Raw genomic sequence first — 23,798 nt, 5'->3', positions numbered from 1 at the left:
ACTCAAACACACCCGGATATATTAATGCATTCAGGTGTTGTACCTCGAAATGATTCACCTATTCCTCTTGATATCTTTATGCTTTATGAGGCAATTTGTCAGTTTAATACAATGGTGCATTTATCTGACTTCTGCTGTGCGTTTTACAGTCTGTACGGCACTGAGATTGTGTTTTACTCTGTTATGTTGCATTTTAATGGACAGAGTTTATTTTTGTTTTTAATATGTGTATTATCGTTATGAAATGGACGGAGTTTATTTTTGTTTTTGATATGGTTATTACTGCTATGAAAGCGACAGTTTATTTTGCTGTGAAATGCTGTTGCAAAATGGACAGTCTGTCCTTGATATGTATAGCGTTTTTGTGTTCAGTGCTTAGTCAGTATTTAGTCTGGTATGTGTATGAATTTTGAGTTACTTATGGGATCTGATATAAGAATTTAGGGTAAGCAGAAAGATGGGGTAAGGGGGCAGGAGATTTTAAATTAAACTTCATCCTGCTCCTTTTCGAATGTTTTCCTTTCTTTTTATAGAAATCTTTTTGTGGTTTGGTTTTAATGTCATATTCGAAATAAACAAACAAACTGTACTCAAACACACTGTCTTTTAGTGCATCCAGGTGTAATACCTCAAATGGTTCACCCATTTCTCTATAGTTGTATGCTTTTGCATTTTGTCAGTTTAATCCTATGGTGCATTTACATGATTTCTGTTGTGCATATATGTGGCACTAAGGCTGCATTCAGACAGCAGGTCTTCGTGCACAATTCATATTTTTCGGTAAAATCCGATTTTTTTGTGTTTTCATTTATATTACGCGTTAGATGCGACTTTTATCAGTTTCGAGTATGAACTGAATGCAACCCTGAAATGACCCGATGCAATATGTGACCACACAGACACGCACTGTGTTTACAGAAGTAAATATGTTTTCCTATACTCCTTCTCCTGGGATGCAGAATTGTGACGTTTGTCACATTTCAGTGACGTAAAGGTCAAATAAATGCGACCTGGCTGACCAGACTGAAGTCACATTGCAAAAGTATTTGCTCCTGGAGGATTCTGTTGGGTTTCTGTAAATTGGCTTGAGAGTCTGGGTTCGACCAACTCTATATGCTAAGTGTCAACATATACTATGTTGTAAATAAAGGTTAATTTTAGATTACATTTAGTCTATATGATGTATATTATTATGGATGGAGGCAGAACAGCCAGGTGTAGATTACTGCACAAAGTGAGAATTTGATTTTCCTTGGTCAGTATATGTACAGTCAGTCTAGCTTGGATTTACAAGGCTGACAATTAATACTGAACAAACAGTAACTCAAACTATGAATTATGAAAAAGCTGCAGCATCTGAAACTGACCACAATGAACATTTGAAAGATAAACAGTACCACAGTGCTTCAGTTTCAGCTTCAGAGTTTGTCATATCTTTTATGGATTGGGATTGTCTCTTTCAACTCGCCATATATTTTTATTAGTGTTTTTTTTTTTTTTTTTTTAAATCAATTACTAGAAATTTCAGGCGACCCCACATGAGGTCCCGACCCCAAGGTTGAAAAACACTGCTCTACATAGACATTTGCTGTGTTGGAGGATGAGCTGCCAGATTCTGGGTCTGTGTGGGTCTCACGTGTTGTAGTGACATGCGTCCCTGTTCTGGGCTCTGAGGGTTGCAGGTTGGGAGCCCCCTCCATCGGGGCCCCCGTTCAGTGCGAGTCTTCCGCTCCCTCCTCCTCCTCCTCCTCCTCCTCCCTCCTCCCCCCTTCCACTCGTTTGGTATTCTGAGCGGGTGTCTGCAGCCTTGCAATTTCAGTCTTGTTTATTATGGCGCAGACATACGAGGAGAGATGAATTCCGTATCCTGCATGCGTGTCTGGCTGGCTCGGCGCGTGTGTGTGCGCTCGTGTGAGGTCGCAGCACATGCTCAGTAGTGTCTATACAGAGGCGAGCCGAGCTTGCGACGCTGTACGTGCAGGCTGAGGTCACAGCACAAGCTCAGTGAATACCTCTCCGGAGCGAATGCGTGGTTCTCCATTTTGAGCACCTAGAAATAGGTGGGAGAGGGGAGTTTATTCCAACGAGCATTTTACACACAGTGTCACCTCCCAACCTTAGGGCTCGATGTCAGAAATGGACGATTTGTTCAGTCCCCGGAGGTAGGTGTGCGTTCTCATTCTCCTGCCTTTCTCTAAACCGTTATTGGTCACTCCGCGTCTGTGCGCCCGTGTTATTTTCACGCGTCTCGCTTCAGCTGTCTGACAAAAACAGTGCGATGATGTCCGTAAGCTTTCCCGCATCACTGTCACTACCTTTACCGGCTGCGGTTTTGTCCGGGAGCCCGAAAACTGAATGCTATGGAGCCTACAGGCTGTCACTGCAGACGCGCACCGTTACGCGTTTGCGCAAAAACCAAGACGCGTTTATTAATATGATAACATTGCAGTCCCGGTAGATGCACGCTGTTTGCGACGCATCCGTGGGAATAACGCAGGTAAATGTGCATCCAGTGTGGTTATAAGACGTGGAGACTCCATTTTGCTGTAGCCTCCGTGCGCTCATGTTTACAACCGAGATGACATGGCGCATGGAGCGGTGCCTGGCTGCGCACACAAAGCCAAACAGGCTCCACGCGGCTCCCGGCGGCTCCGGTGTGCGCACGCTGCCCGTCGTGGGATTTAAACACCATGAAGTTGTGTCTGTTTTTGCCGTGCTGCAATTATGTCAGTGTGCCACAGGCTGCTGCAGTGATTGGCTGAAATTGATGGAGGGGGCGGGGTTATCCTTGATTACACACACACAGACACACACACACACATTGACCAGACTGTCACGTTGTTGTTTGGGTTTAATGAGTAAGCCTGTAATTACTTGACAGGATTGTGTGCTCATGCCGAGTTAGATCTGAAGTTGTTGTGTTAAACTGTGGATGTATTTCTTTGTGTGCAGGAAGTTCAGTTTTATTAGTTTAATAGGAAGAAATTGCGCGTTGTCACTCAAAGTCAGTGTTGGAATTATTAATTCAGGCACAAGAGATCAATAAATTATCTTATTCTTAAAAAAAAAACTTCTTACTTTGGAGTGTTACTGCAGGATAATTCACAGATAAATGCATAATAATATAGAAGTAATGACAATAAATTATTAATATTAATATTAATAATAATAATAATAATAAATGCATGGTTTTAACACATGCTCATATATACGTTGCTTTTACATAAGGCTCTTTTTGTTCAGATACACCAGCAGTCTTTTATAGAAACTTCCTGCTGCCGTACATTTGTATTCTACCTCTTCCTCTCTCAGGACCAGCGCAACACTCCATCTGAATGTCGGCCGTCCGCTCTGACGATTTGCCTGAGTAAAACATGGCTGTCTTCAGACGCTGTTCTTATTCTGGTGCACAGGTCCTCATTTGTCATCCTTACAGCCTCCTGCCAAAAGCGGTGTCGACCTGGCTGACTGCACATTGTTAGGAACACGTCTGTAGAAGTTTTTCTCGGCGGGAATACAGACCTGATCGGCACTCCCTCACTACATTTTACATTTATACAGTTATTTGGCCCGTTGGACTGAAATATATTCACTATGAGCACCCAAGGTTACTTTGTTATGCAGGCATGTAACAAAGAACAGCATTATATCATAACTCTGAAAATGTGTCACTTCATTAACAATATGTAGTAAATTTCATTGATCGTATGAATATGGGAGCAGCTTTATCACCTGCATTTTCAATAAACTGAGGCTTTTTATCATTTCTTTAGGGAGTCTCGAGACAATATTATTACATCGTCATGAAAAATCTGATCTTTTCTTAAAATTTACGACAGAATGTGATGAAATGTATCACGTATTGGTTCACGCTGCGTATTCTAAAAGCCAACAGATTCAGTATTGTACAATAAAGTGAAAATTTATTACATTTTGTCGAGTTACAACACGTTGCAGCATTTTTCCATGGTTCTTTTCCAGGCTTTCTATTGGCTGATTTGTTGCTAAAATTCATGATGATCTAAGATAAAAGTCCAGAGTCAGAGTTAATTATTGGCTCATCCTGTGCGAACTGTTTAGAAACTTTCAGATGAAATATTAACATAAGCAACATGTCTAAATTAGGGCATGAATGTTACCTTTACAAATCTTTACAAGCTCATCTGAAGGGCTCATGACGCACAAAAGCGCCACATTTTAATTTTATCAGCTCTATTCATCACTTTGTTTTTGCCAAATTCTGATGGTTTTATATTTAGTTTGTCTTATCTACCGCCGAGTGTTAGTAATAAAACTTGATGAAGTATCTTAACGGCTCAGGTCGGCCCCGGGGTTTTTTGGGGGGGGCATCATCCACTTTTTGGCCCCCCATCAGCTGTGGTTCATAACGGTATGCCTCACCCCTCTAATCACCCCCTTCTGTCTGGTCGGCAGAGAAGGGGAGTCGGGTCACACACGAACCCGGCGGAGGGTTTTGCGGTTGGAAGACTGTAGAGACACCAGAGGGTTGCGGCCTCTCAGGTTTCCGCCAGGTCTCGGTGATGGAGTGCGAGCTTCTCCGGGTGCAAATCACGCTGACAGATTCTGGGCCGCCCCACACTCGCCTGTATGAAAATCGGCACGGTTACCTAGGCAACAGAGGGAAAGGCTTTTCAAAAGGAACATCTTGTCATTTTCTTTAATCCACTGCAGCTGGAGGTTCGGAACACTATTATTAAATTGCAGTTGCTATGGCTACCAACATTTGTACCAGCAGCCGTTTTCAGAGACTCTCACCCTCCTCCCTGCATATATCCACAACCAAGCCCCCCACCCCCCTCCTCTTTAAGGGGATTCTGTTTTATTGCTGCATCCACAATATCATGCCCGCAAATGTGCTCTGCTCAGCTTGCCGTGCAGGAGCAGTCGCCCCGGAATATTCTCACAAATCATTTTCTTTTTCCAAATAAAACACTACTATTGGGAATCAGTCAGAAAAATTTCAATATCTGTAGCAATACTGAAACCTCAGCTTCGACATCCTTTGTGAAACAGATCTTTTTTTCAGGTTGATTTGCTGTTTTAACAAAGTGAAAATTACAATGCATATCATAGCACAAATCTTAATCTTTATTTTATATATATATATATATATATATATATATATATATATATATATATATATATATATTTTTTTTTTTTTTTTTTTTTTTTACCTCATCAGGGTTTTTATACTTTTTTTCAGTGTATTTTAACTCAAAATGTGTTTTTAACCTTTTTAGTTTTATATTTCATCACTATAAAGCAGTTTTATTATAAAAAAAAAAAAAAACTTTTTTCACTTGTCTTGAAGTTTTCTGCTAATGTAGTATCATAAAAGCCCTTTGTAAATTCCATATGTGCTAACACTGATGATATTAACTCCTTAGGGACTGAAATGTGGTATAAACAACATACAAAACATATCAATGTCAAGCCTCATAGCTGCCACATGTGAAATGTACATAAAGGTTTCCACCATAAAAGCAGGCCACCTGTCCCCTGTGCTGTGTATTTGATCTTTCCCCCATCCTGAATTGTTATTTTCTGATGTCTTTTTTTCTTCTTTCCATTGAAGTTTCGGGCAGTTTTGACATCCAGCCGCATCATTATTTAGCTCATTCAACAGACACAATGCAGACAGCTACCTTTAAAGTGTTGCCAAGTAAATATTTTGTTTCACCTGCTCTCTTTGTCTCTTTTCAGGCGTCTAAACAGCACACAAGGGGAAATCCGAGTGGGCCCCAGTCACCAAGTAAGTCATGATGCACACAGATTTTCCAATGCTGGCAGACCTTCTCTCCACAGTAGAAAAAAGTGTTTTTCTTACAGATGCAGTGTGTGTTTGTGTTCACACTAAGGCTGCACGATTTTGGCCAAAAACAGAATCCCGATTTCTTTTTTAAATTTTTTTTATTTTTATTTTTTTTGTCCCTCTAAAAACTCAATTTTCGATTTCGATTTGGGCTGGTGGTGGCGTTTTAGCTGGCATGTTGTTTTCGTGTGCAGCCCCCAGTGCAATGCACTGCTCCCACTCTGGTGTGTGATGTAGTTTGAATTGGTGAAATAAGTTGGTTGTGCTGCTGTCTTTGACTGATACCGCCTTCAGGCAGAGTTTGCAGTGAGGAATGGTTTTGTCTTCATCGGAAACATTGAACCCTTACCAATTCCACACAACCGATTTGCTCTTGCTTTTTTTAGCCACAAACTTCTCACTCTCCTTAGCAAATGTCATTTTTGTACTGGTGTGTGGAGACCAAAGACTGAGGAGACCGCTCTCACAGTTAGGAGGAGCCTACAGTAGCCAAGAGGTGCACAGCCCGGAGACGCGAGAGAGATGAAATACAATTTGACGATTACCCTTTTTTAAACATCATCCTAATTAAATAATCTAATTTCAATTTAAAATCGATTAATCGTGCAGCCCTAGTTCAGATATATCAAATCAAACCAAATTTTATTTATATAGTGCCAAATCATAACAAAAGTTATCTCGTGACGCTTTACATAGCGAGTTGGTCGAAACCAGACTCTATATAAAGCTAGAGGTTCACTTTCCTCCCCATATGTTTGTTTACCTTTACCTGTTGTTTAGATGTGAATAATAATAATAATGTTCTTAATAACATACATCTCTGGAAAAAATTTGCAGACTGCTAGTTTTGGTATAATGTATAATCTATATTATTTCCTCATAATTCCATCTAATTTAGCAGAAAATGACAACTGGTGAAACTAACAACAAATTACAGTGTCTAGACTGAGTGAAGCAAAGTAAACAAGCTCTTGTTCATTTTTTAACATTGTGCCAATGTTTTAAGTTCTTTAGCTACTTTTAATCAATGTGCAGTGGAAAAAACATGGTTTCACAGCTTCATCCATCATGGTCTCCATCAGTGTCTCACATTATTATTGTGAGCCTTTTACCAAAAATTCAGGCACCTTAACTTTATTTGTTGGTTAGTGATCATGCTGATGTTCTGATGCCATTTAGCGTTATTGTTCCGCTTCTTTCTAACTTTTATACTGAAAGGTATCAAATAAACCCCAACAGTAATTCTAAGAGGTTACGTTGCCATCGCTTTATAGACCATATAGAACAAGGATCCAATAAATTCAATGTATGATCCACTAAACATACATGACATTCCATGGATATGCTCAGTAATAGCTGAAGGATGGAACAGTAAACAAACAGTACCAGCTAGATTTACTTGTACAAAACTGTTTTATATGCTTCAGTTAAAACAAAACATCTTTGCATAGTCTGATTTGCTTAACCTGCATCAGAGACAGAAAGTGGATTCTGTTGTGTTAAGATTCTGAATGGTTGTGACTGTAACTCGTCCCCATTCCCCACTGCCACCACTCAGCCTCACGGTGAAAACTTGATGACAGGGAGCTGAAAGCTGAGATTTTCTTCAAGCTTGCATGCTATTTGTAGTGTGACACCATCTGTCCCTCTCCTTCTCCCTGGACCTAATTAGGCCAAGCTCCCAGAGCTGCAGCCTTTTCCCTCTCCTGGTGGCCAGGCCGTGACCGAGAATGAGGAGCTGGTCTGGATGCCAGGGGTCAACGACTGTGACCTTCTCATGTACCTCAGAGCCGCAAGGTGAGATGGGGAAAAACGTAGTAACTCAGACTTGACCAGACACTAGACAGGTGCAAGGTGTAAGCTGTTTGTCCAAGAGAAGGTTAATAACAGCAACAGGCATATCTACCTGACTACCTGTATATATCCTATTCATTGTGCATACCTCTTATCTGTAGTATAGAGGTAGCTTTTGTATATTTCTTTTCTACATTTTGTTTATTCAGAAGTTGTAGTAGTACTTTAGTAGCATGTGTGTGTTAATATTTCATTCTGAAGCCCTTGCACATTCCTTCTTTTTCTTAATACTCTGTAGAATATTTTTCTTATACAGTCCCTTTTGCACTTAGTGTTTTGCTGCTAAATTGAACTGAGCTGCTAAACTGATTTGCATTGTTCCTGTGACAGTGACAATTATAAAGATCTATTCTATTCTGTTCTATTCAATCTACATTTATGGATCCACCTCCACAGAAAGTTAGCAGTGGAATTAGAAAGACACAAAGCAATAAGTAAAGATGGAAAGTATTAAACATTATCTGCAATGATTAATTCCTAAGTTGTTCATTTTTAGATCAATTTGTCAAGCTATTTTGATAACCAATTAATCTGCCATTTTTAAGAAAACAAAAATGTAAGTTTTAACATTTCCCAGTGTCTATGACAAACTAAATGTTTTAGAACTATTGAACAAACAAGCCATTTAAGGACATCATTTCGGACTTAGTTGAAAACTTAATCATCATTTTAAAGTCTTCAGATATTTTAAAGACTAAACAGTTAATCACTTTATTCAGAAAATAATGAACATAATAAAACTGAAAATATTTTTCAGTTTGTTAGTCTATATTTAACCCTGAATCACCATCTCCAAGTGCAGCTATGAATTCAGATTTTTTTTGTAAAATCCATTATATACATGGTAGAAACAGGGATATATTGTAAAATTGTTGTTTAATTAATCATCAGCCTGTCAGTGTACATTTCTGGAACTTCTCGGGCTCTACACTGTGGTACTGTAATAGGTATTAGTGTTACACTCCACCACATGTGGTATTATGGAACAGAATCATTCATCAGTTCTTCATCAGATGTTGTTGCAGTGAAAGTGATACGTGTTAGCAAGCTTACATGCAATGTTGTAGTCAGAGGCTGTGGTGTAATTAATCACAGCTGTCAGGGTGACAGACAGTGTTGTAGAAATTCCCTCAAAGCCTATTTGTAGCTGCTTTATTTATTTATAAGCTTACAGTACAATGTAGACTCCTTTAGTAATGCTTTTTTTTTTTTATCTGTTTGGAAATTAAATGTGCTAATATCAGTTCAGATTGACCAAATATTGCCTTATATAAGAGTTTTGCAAATATTACAGTTTCTACAACATTTAACACCCTTTGCTGAAGTAAAGAATAGTTCCCATAAAACCCATTAACACAGAAAATAATTGAAATGGTTAGAACTGAGTCATAACATTTTTTGAGACTCCAGTCATTTCCAAACCTTTTCTCCTTCTGTCCTCCACCTGCTCTGGCAATTGATATTTTGTTTTTAGAAGCTATTTATCTCATTGTTTTATGTAGATAAGCGTTTTGTAGTGGCAGGACTTGTATTTTTTCCTGCATAAATAAAGTAGTGTACTTGAAGTTATTGAATTATTTTTTTTAAAAATAGGTGAAATGGAAAAGCTTTGTTGTTGTCATCTATTGTCACCCCGTCGTGTTTCAAAAGGATTTCTCTGAAGGCATTAAAGCCTGTTAAATAACACCCTAAGAGCTTTGTACGAAGGTGTCAGACGTGTTTTAAATGTTTATTGTATTCATGTTGTGCCCACAGGAGCATGGCTGCCTTTGCAGGGATGTGTGACGGAGGCTCAACAGAAGACGGGTGTCTAGCAGCCTCTCGAGATGACACTACACTAAACGCACTTAACACTGTAAGTAGTCATACAATACTTAAAATGCACGAAGTCAAGTCCATATAATCGAAGAAAAATCACTTTTAATTTCACAGTAAATGTCCAGTTTGAGCCACAGGGGTCCAACAGTGGGCTTCAGCGCTCCTGTGATGGGCAATGATAAGGCCCCTGAGCTGGTGGCGCAGCCCCCTGTAGTACACCCAGCCTCACAAGCTAACAATGCATTAGGCATAATGAGAGATTTGTCTGTCACTGTGACAATGAATACTAAGGAATCAAGCACAAGAAAGAGATTAGAATCATCATAAACAGGGCATTTATATTCCGACTCTATAAACTGGAAAATTAACATAGCGGGCAGGTCATTGTCTCTCGACCTTCCTCTGCATTTGCAATTCCAATGAGTAATGCTTGTTTATTCTCAGTGGAAGAGCCTCAGCACTGCCTGTTTCACCCAATTGAATGTGACACAGGGCTTAAAGCTGCACACTGATCGCCCTGGTCTTGTTTATACCCACACGTTTCCTTTGACACCTGCTCTGAGGTTGAGATTTCAGGTGAAAGTCTCAGACAGTGGGTTAGCGTTTCATATCAGCTCAATAAATATGTCACTGACGCGCATAACGTCCCTCAAGCATCTATGTGATAAAACTCAATCAAATTTTATTCTAGGCTTTACTTTTTTTTTTTTTTTTTTAATATTCAAAAGTGTGAGCTGATGTTCTTTTGTCTTTGTCTCCAGCTTCATGAGAGCAGCTATGATGCAGGCAAAGCTCTCCAGCGCCTGGTGAAGAAGCCTGTACCCAAACTGATAGAGAAATGCTGGTCTGAGGATGAAGTGGTAAGAGAAACTAATCAGGATTCTAAATGCAGGGTTTCTGTGGTCCTTAAGAGTCTGACTAGTCTCTTGGTAATGTGAATTTTATGCCTTAAATATAATTTTGACAGGCCTTAAAAATGATTGGATTCTGACGTTAACATTACTTTTAAACTGTTGAATTAGCTTCACTATCACCTGTATTTGAGAATTTGGTATATTTGTAGTGACAATGCTGCAACAAAACTACAAAATGAAACCAGTATTGAACCAAAATGCAAACTGTGCCACCTGGTCTGAATTTATCAGACTTATTGTGTCACAATGTGGTGCATAGGCTATTGTTTTAACATATTATCATAGGCTCTGTGAGAAAATCACTGTCAAAAAAACATTTCAGGAAAGTAACGAAGCCATGTTTCTGGGAACATTTTCTCCAAAAATATGTGTTTTTTTTTCCCAATTTTAAGAACACGCATCTAACTGCAGCCAGTATTGAGCAAGATTTAACCAGTAAGAAGCTCAAACACTGATTTGTACAATATCCAGTAGATGACCAAGATTATTATTTTTTTTATTTTAAAAGCAACAACACTGTTTTTGTGGCATTTTATAAGTAAAATGTTGGCACTTTTTGAAATTTTTTTTCCCTAGTAGCTAGATTTTTAGTGTAATTTTACAAAACTTAGCCAATTAACATGTGTTTACTCACTGGCATTGGCCCTATTTTACACTTAATACAGGAAATCTTGGTCAAAATTTGGCTTCTATTCTACTGGGGGGTTTTTTCACAGTGATGCTTCAATTTGGAACTTTGGGAATAGAGACATTAGACTCATGTAGGAAGTCACAGTACATAGTATATGATAAAATCTTTCTTTTTTAGATTCGATTCGATTAGATTTAGCTTTATTATCATTATAAATGTACATGTACAAGGTAACTAAATGCAGTTAAGCACCTCAGTAGAAGTGCAATCAGTGGACAATATGCATCTATATAAATATAGGATAGATTTTTGGGGTTCTATAAATATGCTATATGGATTATTACATACAGATTAATAATCATTACAATATACAGTATTACTATTTGCCTGTATGGTTGAGAAATGTATCTGAACTTGCATCAGTAATGGTCTTAAAAAATCCTAAATTGTACTTGTTGGAACCTGCAGAAACCCTGAAAAATGTAACAGACATATATCAAGTTTTCATGCACAAAAGTGAGATGTTTTCCTGCAGAGTGTGTTGTGCGGTTGTCTGCTTTGTGTCCGCTGTATGGATACCTGCTGTCTGTCAGAGCTTGCTTTGTGTCTTTAGAGGGAGCTGTTGAGAGAGTTAAAACAGGTCCCTCTGTCTCTTGGCCTAGTCTGAAAAGATCAGTGAAACACTCGTCAGTTTCCAGCTCCTCCAAGGCTCAAGAGCAGCTGCATCCTGTTTATCACCCACAGAATAAATCTTTACTGTGGAAGTCTGGAAAGGGGAAAAAGATTGAGGGCTGGTAATGCTAGCCTCCATTTGAATTTAGATGTGAATTTCACCACAGCTGTTGAAGGGCTGGAATCAGAAAATGGCAGCCTTTCTTTGTGATCAAACACCACAGCATGAACGGGTAGGAGGGGAATGAAAACGCTGAATAACACCATGTCAAAACCGACTGAGAGCTGCGGCTTTGGCCTTGATGCTTTATGACACATTGCACTATGTGTTTGTGTACCCACTCTCTTTTAAAGATAACACCACTTACTGATCTGACTGTGGATCGTACCAAAACACGCGGCTCCACCACCACATTTTTTTTTGTTAGTTTTTCCTCCCCCTGGGTGAGTTATCTTTTATTCCTCTTTGATATTGTTTGGTAATGCTGAAGCTCGGCGGCCTTTTGTTGAGTAGACGAGCTTTGAGTTCAGCAGCTCAGATCCAGCCGAGGTGAATGGCTGTATTTATCTTGTAATTGAGCACGATGGACACATTTGGATAAAACCAGAGCCCACGGCGAAACCACAGCGAATCACAACAAATCAAGTCAGCCCTTCTTTTTGAGGACTAGTTATGAGCTCCCATTTATTTATGCATGCTCGCTGGCGCCAGGCTAAACTGCTGTGTGAAGTTGATGTGAGCGAGGTACCGCCGTGTTGATAGGAGGGGTTTCTGCCATATTCCACCGCAGCAGGTCTACCGCAGACCACTTGTCAAAGAAGTAAAGGAAGAACTCGACAGTAGAAACCATAAATAATCCAATTTAAGTTGTAAAGAGATCATTTCAGAAGTTCACTTTCAACTTTAAAAAGTAAAAAATCTTCAGTCCTAGCCAACTATAGTTTCAGTACATTTACCTGCACTCATATAGTCTACTATTGTTATATACTATTCACATTTGTTATGGTTCATGTAAACATTATGTTGTGTTTGGCTGTTTAGATTTACTCCTTTTCCAAGTGTTGTTTTTTCCAATCAAGACAGGATGTTATTTGGGTTTTAGGCGCATTCTTTGGACATAGCCTACATACAGTACATTCAACATATACATCCTAATTTAAGTTTTTACTGCAGCTTGGGATACACAGCTCTTAACTCTTTACAGTCAAGCCTGTGCTTTGTACAGAAACCAATGAAATAAATAGAGATGAATGTCCAAAAAGAAAATCCTATATTTCTACTCAGGAAGAGAAATGCAGCCTTTTAAGACTTTATAAAGACTTGGATATCAACAGGTCTGAATGTCTACAACTATCACAATGCTGACCTTTTCAAGAAAGCAGCTAAGGGAATAAATATTTAAGGGCAAGACGTACTTTAATTGAAGTATGCACAGCTGCATAAACGAAAATATTATTGGAATATTAATTTTCATTAGCAATGTAAACAGTAGAGTAGGTAAATGATCTTTTTTAATCCAAGGGCAAATCCTGGAATCTTTTATGCATATAAACTTATTTATTAAACACAGGAAATATTTAAGTTCTAAGATTTTCTGTCGTCTTGTTAACTGTTTAAAACATAACCCAACAAGACTTTGTCCAGTGTATACTATATATACTGGACAAATATGTAAGTCAATATACAAGTATTACAGTAGGACTTCCCCAAAAGCCCCTCATATATTAAGTCTGTACATTAGAGGAAAACGGTTTTTGGACACCCTTAAAATGTTAAGAATTATGAAATATTTGTTTAAAAATCTTTTTTGTGGTTCAAAAGGTTTGGCTGCCTCACACAGACACAAACAAATCCTTTTTTTTTGTTTTATTATTTACAAGAAAAAATAACAAAACCAAATTCTTAAGTTTCAACATGTCATATCCTGGTTGTGTTTCATTGACCTCGATGGAACAGAGCATGTGCAGAAGGAGCATGTGGGTTTAGAGAATGGAACAATACTTGGCAGAGTTCAATGACTTAAGAGTGACTCCCAGAGCAGTATATTACAAATACATAAGGTGTCCAAGAACTTTTTGTTCTTGTTTGTCTCTATTTGTCCCCTTTATTTATTTATTTTTTACATATATCATATGATTACAGCACTTGCACAGAGTTTTTATGTCTCATTCAGTGTCATAAGTGCTGTTGATGTTTCGTTAAGGAGTCTGGTACATAATGTTATCCATGTTCTGTTGAGTACATTTTGTGTCCGTGGGTGGAGGCTGCTGATGGGGCGATCTGTGCTCCACCTGCTCCACAGTGTCCAAAACCTGGAGAGGCAGCAGCTTGACTCTGGCCAGTCAAGGACACAGCTCCCAGTGATTTGAGAACCAGTTGTGCCTTTTCAGCCCCACAGCCTTGAGGGACAGGTGTAAATGTAGCCCGGACCTTGACAGACTCCCAGAAACCGGCCCTGCTGCTCTTCATTTATTTATCAGTCTTTGCTCTGCCTCCGCTCTCGTTCTGCTGCATCTCGTCCCCTCCAGGACCAGCTTCATTATTCTTGCCTGCTCTTTTTTCACCCCCTCCCTCTGTTCTTGTAGATATGTGAATAAAAGTGACAGCGGGGGCTGCTGAAATGACAGAATCAGCCTGTCTGCAGGGTCACTTGTCACTCTCCCCTCCCCCCTTTGACTTCTCCTGCCCCCTCCCACCTCTCTTCTCTCCGCCTGCAGCTGCTGCCACATAAGACCAGACCTTCTCGTAACTCTCCAACCTGGAAAAATATTTATACTTTCCATACACATTCATAAACCAGTAAGCCAAGACCACTGTGATTATAATCCGTAAACTATGTTGTGACTGTTTGGGAAGAAGTGACCACATTGTAAAACATTCTTGTTTAATATGTCATTCTCTTACCGGCACTCAAACTTCTTTAACTTCACAAACGTAGTTACATGTCAGTAACTAGTCTGTCTCCAAATTAACTTTCACTGTAAGATTTTTGACAGAAGTTTTAGAAAAGTAAATGAATGGCCATCCTGTTAATCTAAGGAGCACTTCCACTGTTTGATGGGTCATCCAGATGACAAGTAATGCCATAGATTAAACACATAAAATACCGAATTTTAAATATTTAACCACAATATCTGAACCATAATAACAAAATATCTACTGTGCACTTGAATGTGGTTACAACAACAAAGTTGGTATGGGTTGATTAAGTAGTTTCAAGCAGTCTAAAATCCAATATTATCTATTTTAGACTTTAAAATATTTTAAGACAAATTTGGCAGGTCTTCAAAACTGATTTGAATATTACATTAATGTAACATTTATAAAGTTATTTTAACTGCAATCTTGGTTTAAGGTTGTTTTTTTAACTGCAATAAGAAATCTAGAAAACAAAATTAACAGTGAACCAAAAAGCACTAATTATGTTAAATATACTGTAAAAAACGTATGCATGTAAAGAGGTCCAAATGTATTGGGGGACATTCAGCTAACACATCAATCCAAAGAAATACTTCTAGATGATACAAGTTAAAGTAGTTTCTCTTTGCATTAATTTCATATCTTGTGTTCCATACAGACTAGTCTTAAAAGATGTAATAAAATGTCTAAAACAGCCTGCAGAAGTGTGAGGAAAAAAAGGAGTGTGCAGACAGAGGAAAATAAAAGATGTAATCTGTTATTATGGGTGGGTAAAAACATTTCAAACAGTAACACATTGAACAGCCTTCTGCTTTTTCTGAAGTGTGAAAGAGGCAACCCCACTCCACTTTTTTATGTGTTTGTTTTATCAGTTGCCAAATCAATGCGTGCTACCCACACAACACTCGCTTCCCTTGCTCTGACAGCAGAAATAAACTCCTTTAAACAAGGAACACGGCGCGTTTACATTTAAAGACACACCAGCTGTTGCCAATAAATGATGCCTTGGTGCAAAATAGTACTAAAGTTACATCTCCGAGCAGCTCTCTCATCTAAATGACCACTTGTTGCAATTAGTGGACAGGATGTGATTATTTAGCAGACAGCTTGTGTCTTTTCAGACCACCAAACTCCTGTTGCACACTTTTTACAAAAGGGCAGTTTTTGCTGAAGTTTTGGGCTGCGTCAGTCGCTGCTGACACTTTCTGGGCAAGTGTAGATGCACTGCCTGTTTTTGATTAAAATGCCTGCACATGTTGCAAACATTAGGAAATAGAGGTGTACTCGCAGACCTAACAGTTACTCAAATGTTAGATCCTGTCTCTGTCACGTAACATTCCATTAGCAATTAAACTAGGAAATTAGAGAGATGAGATTAGAACTTTACTGATCCCTTGGGCAGAAAATTAAGGTTCCCATAGCAGCACAACACCAAATATACATGTATAAGAAAAATGTGAAGATAAAAAGGAAAAGAAAATGATAACTATAAAAACAGTGGTAAAACAGGCAATTGCACATTAGAAGTACTAGTAGTAATTAATAATAAAAGTAGTAGTAATAATTAGACTTAGACAAACTTTATTGATCCAGAAGGGAAATTACTTGGTCACAATACCTACAAAAACACTCTTGGAAAAAACACTAGCAAAAAAGCAAAACAAAAAAAGGAAAGTGTGAAGAGATAAAAGCAATAAATAATATAAATAGAATACACTAATAAAGCAGGAAAAAAACCAAAATTTCATATATACAAATCTACAGGAAATGGAAGTAAATATAATTATAAATAGACATGACATATACAGGTGTGAAAGTGACTAAGGTATTCTAATAACAAAAAAAGTAATGATAATAGTAATTGTAACAATGATACACATATGCATACATTTATTGCCTTTGCAGCCTGTAATATTGAGTTGTGTAGGTTAGACACGCTAATCTGGTTGCTTAGCATCTTCTTACCATAGTTGCAGCCTTGGTGAAAATCACTGAGGAGTTGTAGAAGTTGCATATTTGATCTTATGAATTAACTTCCTTAACTGAAGCTGCTGTCATACTTTGTAGTAAATAAATGGTGCTAATAATGCATCGGCCAACAGGAGGTGCCATATAAACAATCAGCAGCAGCAGTCGTAGTCGTGCTGTGTGTCGCCGTGTCAGAGCCACAGAGGCTGATCTATGACTGCTGTGGGGCGGGAGGTCTATTCCTCAGCCAGCTGCACTGTGCCGAGGCTTATCTCGGTGTGTCCTCAGCTGATGGATGACTGGAGCAGGCGGCCGACAGCACTAAGGGACGGGTGGGAGGAAGAGGAGGGAGACCACAGAGCAGCAGCCCCCCCAGTGGTAGAACACAAGCCTACAGACCAGAGACAAAACCCACTAAAGGCATATTAAACACAACATGGCTCCCCATATCACCTGCTAGAGGCTGTAGATTATTTTAAAGGGGCAATTTGTAAGTTTACATCTCAACTATTAACACATGGGGGCAGCATTTTACCAGAAAGTTGTGGTGTTGGTGTCTACTGTCAAACTGCCAGAAATCAGAGCCAGTTAAGATGAAAATACCCTCTCATAATCTTCATATGTATCAGCTTAGCATGCTAGCATGGGTTAGCTTAGGAAAACCATATATTGCCCCTTTTTTGTATACAGGTTGTGTTATTAGCTGCACTAAAGGTATCTTTTGAATTACCCAAACACGTTTTTTTGGTATATTTATTTCCTTCATTTTGATCAGAAACATATCGTTTCATTTAACGAGTATATTTATACTCTCTGTAATGTTATACAATTGGCCTCCTTCAGTGGTTGTGAAGAAATGTTGTGAGTTCAGCATTAAATATCTTTCCTTTACTCACCGAGAGCCGTCTGTACCAGTGAAAATCAATGCCAATGTAAACTTTAGTTTTATTTCCGTTTCCACAGCTGGTTTTGTGTGCCACTGAATGTGGTTTCTTGCTGGGAGGAGGTGGTGATAATAGACACTGGGTGAAATATTCAGCTGTTGTGGCGCTTCTGTTCCTCTCAGATCTACATCCTTTCACATGATTGACATGAGGTTAAATATGCCCTATAGGTAGCACTACTTCACCATCTTCTGTTTGACAAAGGGCAGATTAGAAGTTACTGAAATTCACTCTAGAGGCATAAAGTGGTATTACAAGATAGGGCAGTCCTTTAACACTATTATGTACTTGTTGAACTGTTATTTCTGCACACTGTTCATAATTTGAGGTAATTTGTGAATATTTTATCCTTAAATATTAGATCAGACGCTTGACGTCTATGGTCGTGGTCAGCAGAGGACTCTGTTTGCTAAAATAGAGGTTTAGTGTCAACACCGTGTTTTATAACCAATGCGGTGCTGTGCCAGCAATGCTTTTTAGGATTGTTTAGTAACTAAATAGCAGGCAGGATGGGCGTGTGCTGGAATTTCCTGTCACCTTTTGTGTCTGTGAAAGCCGAGGGAAACAGAGGATGTTACTCTGTCGGACAAAGGCTGGCAGATTATTTTCCTCATACTAATGACTAAATATTATTGCATCTAAACATAGATTTTTATCTTTAGATACAGTGACTGTGAGGAGGATGTGGCTTGTCTAGAGTATGTCGATGTGGTTTACCCTCTTGTTCTTATAGCATGTTGTGATTTCCCCCCCTGCAAACTGTGGTCACCTCATTGCAAACTGATATTTGGTATCAGACAGACGTAGCAGTGTTTTTTCCCTTTGGCTTCTTGAGCTGGCCGTCTGGGTTTAAACACATCAAGCTTGTAAAGGTCAACCTTTAACAACGAGTCAAGTATAATGATTCCGTATTGACTGAAAGTGCCTTTGTTTGCTGCTGGACAGCACGAGAGTCTGAAGGTTTGACTTGCGTCAGTGTTTTCACAGAATGACATTTAGCAGGAATTAACCTCTGCGTGAGTGTAGGCTCTGTTTGTCATCCCGATACCATCTTTGTGCATATGTCCGCATTATCTTAACCAGTTTTGCAACTTAGAATAATCAACTCTCAAGCAGGAAGTGCGCACACACAACAATAGCCTATTGAATCATTTTTTCTCATTCTTGTCCTCCTTTTATACGTCTCCTCTCTCAGCTTCACAATAGTGCACTGTTAGGCAGAGGGGAAACTTGGGGCGGGGGAAAGCGCCAGCTCTCGGGAACACGCTCAGAGAGAAGCCTGTTGTTTCAGCACAGCGGATGGCCATTTGGTAGCACTTCCACCCAGCCCCCCCCCCCCCCTCCCCCCCTCCCTCTCTCTCTCTAGCTCACTCTGACTCTCTCAGCCCCTCCTCCACCATTGTGTTGCCTAGCAACGGAGGGCTGGAGCAATCGGAGCAGGGGCAGAGGATTCAGGGAGCAGATTGGCGGATGATTTATTAGCTGGGCTGGAGAGCAGTGAGCCCAGGCAGCTGAAATGGAGCCTTAAACTGGAGCCGACATGTAGAGACGGAGGAGGGGGAGCCAGCGAGAGAAAGAAAACGGAAGGGAGGAGGGAGAGAGAGCATGCACACAGCCTCTCTGTGGAGACGGATGGACAGACTGTGTAAATAGTACAGTTGGGAACATAATTAAGGTGACATAATTAGGACAGACACACAGGCTGCACGGGCAGGTCTAATTCATTTGTGTCATAGCAGGTATTGATGCAGAAGTTTTACCTTTAGGCTGTGGGAGATCCATTAAAAACAGGCAATAAGTTTCATTCTGCACCAAGTTGGTCTCAGGGTTGTTCAAATATTTTGCTCCGTTTGTCCACACAGATTTATTAACGGTTATATTTCAGATGAATATTTACCCAGTTGTGTCATGATCTGTCAAATACACCCTGTAGTGTTTATCCTCTGACTGCTGTGGCGTTCCACTGGTTATAGGTCGGTCGGCAGAACTTTGACTGACAGTCCAAATGGTAATCTGCTCTTAACCCCTTGAGTGGTTGGAGACGGTTGTGTGTGTGGGAGCGCTTGTGTTGGAGACGGCTCCATCTACTGGCTAATCAACCGCTGCACTTTCAGCCTGATTAATGCAAATGAACTGCTGTTTTATGTCACTGATGATACAGACTTTCTGTCTCACTGTCAGCGAGGCATAACTGTTTAACATCTGGCTTTTGATCAGGCATCTTCTGTTTGGTTATTTAGTCTGGTTCAACACTGATATATACTTCTGTATTTTGTTCCTCACAATTACACATTACAACCCTCAAACTTGAAAGTTTTGAATTTGTTTGCATAATGAGGATAAATACAGTTATTCACATTATTGTTGTTGTTAAGAAAGGTCTCTCTTTTTGGCCTGTTATTTTTTCTTCTAAAAGGAGGCTGTTTTGCAGCTGGCTGTGTTACTTCAGTAAATTTGGCCTTTGTTCCCCACCAAAGCTGGGTATGTAAACAATCTGTGGTTACATAACGTACTGTACATGGCATGGAAAATGAACTCCTCACATACAGGACAGAATCCATGTCTGGTTTTGCATCTCACATGTCTCCTTCCACCATGTCCAAGACCTTTCTCTGCACAAATTGTGTGAGCCTGCCTTCCCTCTGTTTGGCAGCTAGTTCAGTTTGAGCTCTGAATACACTCAGAGGATTGCTGAATTTGCCTCTCAAGAAAATGGGCAGTTTTGGTCTTGTGTTAACAACAATCCGTGGCCTGGGTTTTCCTGTGCGGGGGGAGATGCATTAAGCCTATTTGAGCTGTGTTAAGAAATCGAAAACAGGCTGAAATGAGCGCTATGTCTGACACTAACACTGAACCCAGGACTCCACTCCGGGTTTTCCAGCCCACCGCGAACCAGAGGCTCTCTTGCAGAAAGATCACATGTAAAGCCTTCCCCTTTGTAGTGGAAGAGCAGAGAGTGACAAGCTATTTCTTGCTTGTAAAAAAAAAGAAGAGTAAAAAGCGATGTATCGTCAGAGACGCTGTGGATTTGCCCCCTAATTTTTCCTTTACCTGTGTCTGGATGTAAAGATTTGTGCCGTGCTCCCAGAGGACTTTTCCGTGCTTTTTGCTGGAGTTACTTGGTGGAAACGGTTGGCTGAGATCACTGACGAACGGGGCTCGCCTCTGGAACAAGAAAGTAAATCTGTTGGTTGTCTGCTTCGCTGGTTATGAATGTTTTCAGCCTCCGCTTTTTATGGCTCGCAGTCTGTGGCTCTTAAAGGAGAAGAAATGCATTTAGGTTGTTCTGCTTTTTGGCTGTTTATTCCTTTCTGGTGTTGTTTTTGTGCTCACTGAGGTGAGGTGTCGTGTCCACATTTAGTTCATGTCAGATTCAGTCCGATCTTACCAAGTAGCAAAATCTGTCACTGTGCTGTTCACCTCCTTTCATTATTCTGTGTATGTTTGTTATGTCAGCTACATTTTTATACATGTTTTTCTTTTTTAATGTTTTTATAAATACCAGATTGTACAGACAAAAATAGAAACTGTTCACCATGCACAGTGAGGACATTTCTTCAACTCTCAACTTCTGGTTTTCACTTTTCTTGACTTTTCTCTTGCATGATTAACACCATGTTCCTCTGTGGGTCTGTCGCATGTATTTTTGTATTTGACTGTGTTTATTTAGCTGTATTTTCTCTCCACATGAAAAGACAAGCCTAATCTCAGCGTCTCACCCTGCTTTACTTGTCATTTCCTTTCTCATTTTGCCCTGACATGGCTGTGTTTGCTCCGGAGTTTAAACGGCTACAGAGGTTTCTAGATACACATCAAACCTCTACAACCACAGACTAGCAAAATGAAAACAATTTTTTTTTTTTTTTTGTCGTAGCCAGTTACTTTATGCGGTTAACATTTAGCTGACTTCACAGATACTAACTGTTCTGGGGGTTTTTTTCTCTCTCTCTCTCTCTCCCTCTGTGAAAAATTGCAGAAGCGCTTCATTAAAGGATTGAGACAGTTCGGCAAAAACTTCTTCAGGATCCGGAAAGAGCTTCTGCCTAACAAAGAAACGGTAAGATTGTTTATTTCTGTATGTGCTGTAAAAGTTTGCTCAACACACGTCATTTGTTTTATGGCATTGAAAGCTATAAAATAAGGTACATGTGGTTTTCTTGTAACTAATAGAAAGCTCCAGCAGTAAAACATTTTACAGTGATATTTTGAGCGAGGCTGGTTTTTAACCTGAGGCCTTATTGATAAGAAGTACTCTGCCAACAACTGAGCTGCAGTATTATCAGACCTCACTTCAGGCTGTCTGGAAAAACACACACACACTTGTTATACCTGCAAAAAGAAAAGGCAAAAATGGAGTTTTACACACAGCCACTGAAACCTTGCAAGTGGCATGCTGAACATTAATTAGCACCCGCTGTTAGCAGTAAACAAGCAGTAGTAAACAAAACGTGCCAATGTGCTGTGAGCCACATTGTTTATAGTGTATCTCAGATGTACAGACTCCGTTTTGATGCATGCTTTGTGTTGACTTTCACATGTTCCACTAGTGAAAGTAGCAGCTGAAACTATATTTGTCTTACATTTTCAAGGCATAAACAGGAATAGTGTACAGTACGGCTTTTTGTTTCCAAATAAACACTTTTATATGCTCATTTTGCATCTGATAGTGGCTAATAAAGTGAGCAGTGGCATCACATACTGTTATATTTAAAAGGCAAATTGAGAAATTCTTGATCACAAAATAGTATTTGTGTCCATATAATTGTAGATATTTAATAACCCTGCCAAAAAAATGATATCCGGAGCTTTTTTTTTTATGATATACTATATATATTTGTGATGTAAACAAACTAAAGAACCACAAATTACACTGATTTACTCCTTGTCAAGTCAGTTTCAGATTCCAGACTTTTTGTTTACATTGCACATTTTATTGTGTCTTTAGTGTTTAAAGTCATTTAGTTATTTTTGTCTCTAATTGTTAGTGTTAGTTTCAGTATTTGCCGTTTTCCACTGCAACCTTTAATTAAAGGTGACACAGCGAGTTTATTTCTGTTTGAATTTAAGGAACTATAACTGTGGTATGTATGTACACAAGCAGAAGGCTTTTGTTGTCAGAGTTTCCCTCCTTTCTCTGTGTGTGTGTGTGTGTGTGTGTGTGTGTGTTAATCATCATTGGACAAGCCTCTAACCTGTCTCATGGTACAAATGGGTCAAATCCGTCCTAGCAATGATTAATCGGAACAGTTAAGCTCACTACATGTGATTATTGTGTTGAAAACAAAATGTAGACAGGGCACGAATTTAATGTTGAGGTTTTTTGGAGTAATTTACAATGTTTTAATGTATTTCATCTCATACCTACGCAGGCTACACTTTGAGATTTAGATTTTTAACATGTGTGTAATCGATTATAAAGGGAACATGTTGTACGTGAACATGTTGCTTCAAAGTCCTCCACAAGTCTGACTTAGCTGTTAAATTATTCTCAGATATGCGTTTTTGATTCATGAAGCAGTGCAGACCTTGCTGTTTCTGTGAGGCTGCTCCCGCTGGAAGTGTGCCGATATAGTGCTGACACAGACATCAAAAGAAAATCAAAGGTGTTTGTCATACTTCTCTCCGCTTCATTTCCTCGTCTGCTCCGAGCTGAGGATATGTCAGCCAAGCTTCTCAAACATTTTTACATATCATGTAATATTTTTACTCAAGAACTCCTTAATGCCACCTCCTTTGTGCTACATTTTTTATTCCTCAGAACCAATTTGAGCCTCTTGAATAAGAGATTAAAGTATGTGAATACAGTTTCCTCACAGAGGTTTCTTCAATTATTTTTACTGGTTTTGAAATATATGACTAGTCCAGTTGATTGGCTATAAAGGAGGTATTAATGCAATTCAACCTGGAGGGGGAGTCTATTTGGCAGCAGAGGTAATAGACCTCCTCCAGGATCTAGGCCTGCCACCACCACAGAGGAGAGAAAGATTAATTTTCCCTGTGCAAATGGAAAATAAACTGCCCTTTAAACATATGAAAAGAGAAGAAAATGACTGGAAGAGCAAGGGGAGCATAGAGGGGACCGAGTGAGCGGGGTGAGCTGGGGCATTAGCTCAGTATAGACACGGAAAAGCCAGGTTGTCACACATGCACACACAAAAAGAAAAAAGTCCTTGGTTCAGATTGAATTTGTGTTATGAGACTGATCTGTCATTTATTTTGAAATCTCTGCACATGAGCACATCAT

At 39.4% G+C, this 23,798-nt stretch overlaps 1 protein-coding gene across 7 annotated transcripts in view; it reads left to right on the top strand.

Annotated features, from left to right (window-relative positions):
- Positions 1 to 23,798, top strand: part of rerea (arginine-glutamic acid dipeptide (RE) repeats a) — a 156,553-nt gene that overhangs the window by 112,128 nt on the left and 20,627 nt on the right. For 5 of the 7 annotated variants that reach the window (XM_030139585.1, XM_030139584.1, XM_030139586.1 and 2 more), the window contains 5 exons: positions 5,725 to 5,773; positions 7,506 to 7,630; positions 9,443 to 9,542; positions 10,267 to 10,365; positions 21,531 to 21,611. In XM_030139585.1, coding sequence (XP_029995445.1) covers positions 5,725 to 5,773; positions 7,506 to 7,630; positions 9,443 to 9,542; positions 10,267 to 10,365; positions 21,531 to 21,611 — 454 coding nt within the window. Of the gene's footprint in view, positions 1 to 1,964; positions 2,163 to 5,724; positions 5,774 to 7,505; positions 7,631 to 9,442; positions 9,543 to 10,266; positions 10,366 to 21,530; positions 21,612 to 23,798 lie in introns of those variants that run through there. The other 2 variants (XM_030139589.1, XM_030139588.1) reach the window with 1 other exon arrangement.

Source organism: Sphaeramia orbicularis, chromosome 7 (assembly GCF_902148855.1).
Source record: "Sphaeramia orbicularis chromosome 7, fSphaOr1.1, whole genome shotgun sequence".
Taxonomy (NCBI): Eukaryota; Metazoa; Chordata; class Actinopteri; order Kurtiformes; family Apogonidae; genus Sphaeramia; species Sphaeramia orbicularis.
This window is presented reverse-complemented; position numbering and strand designations above follow the sequence as displayed.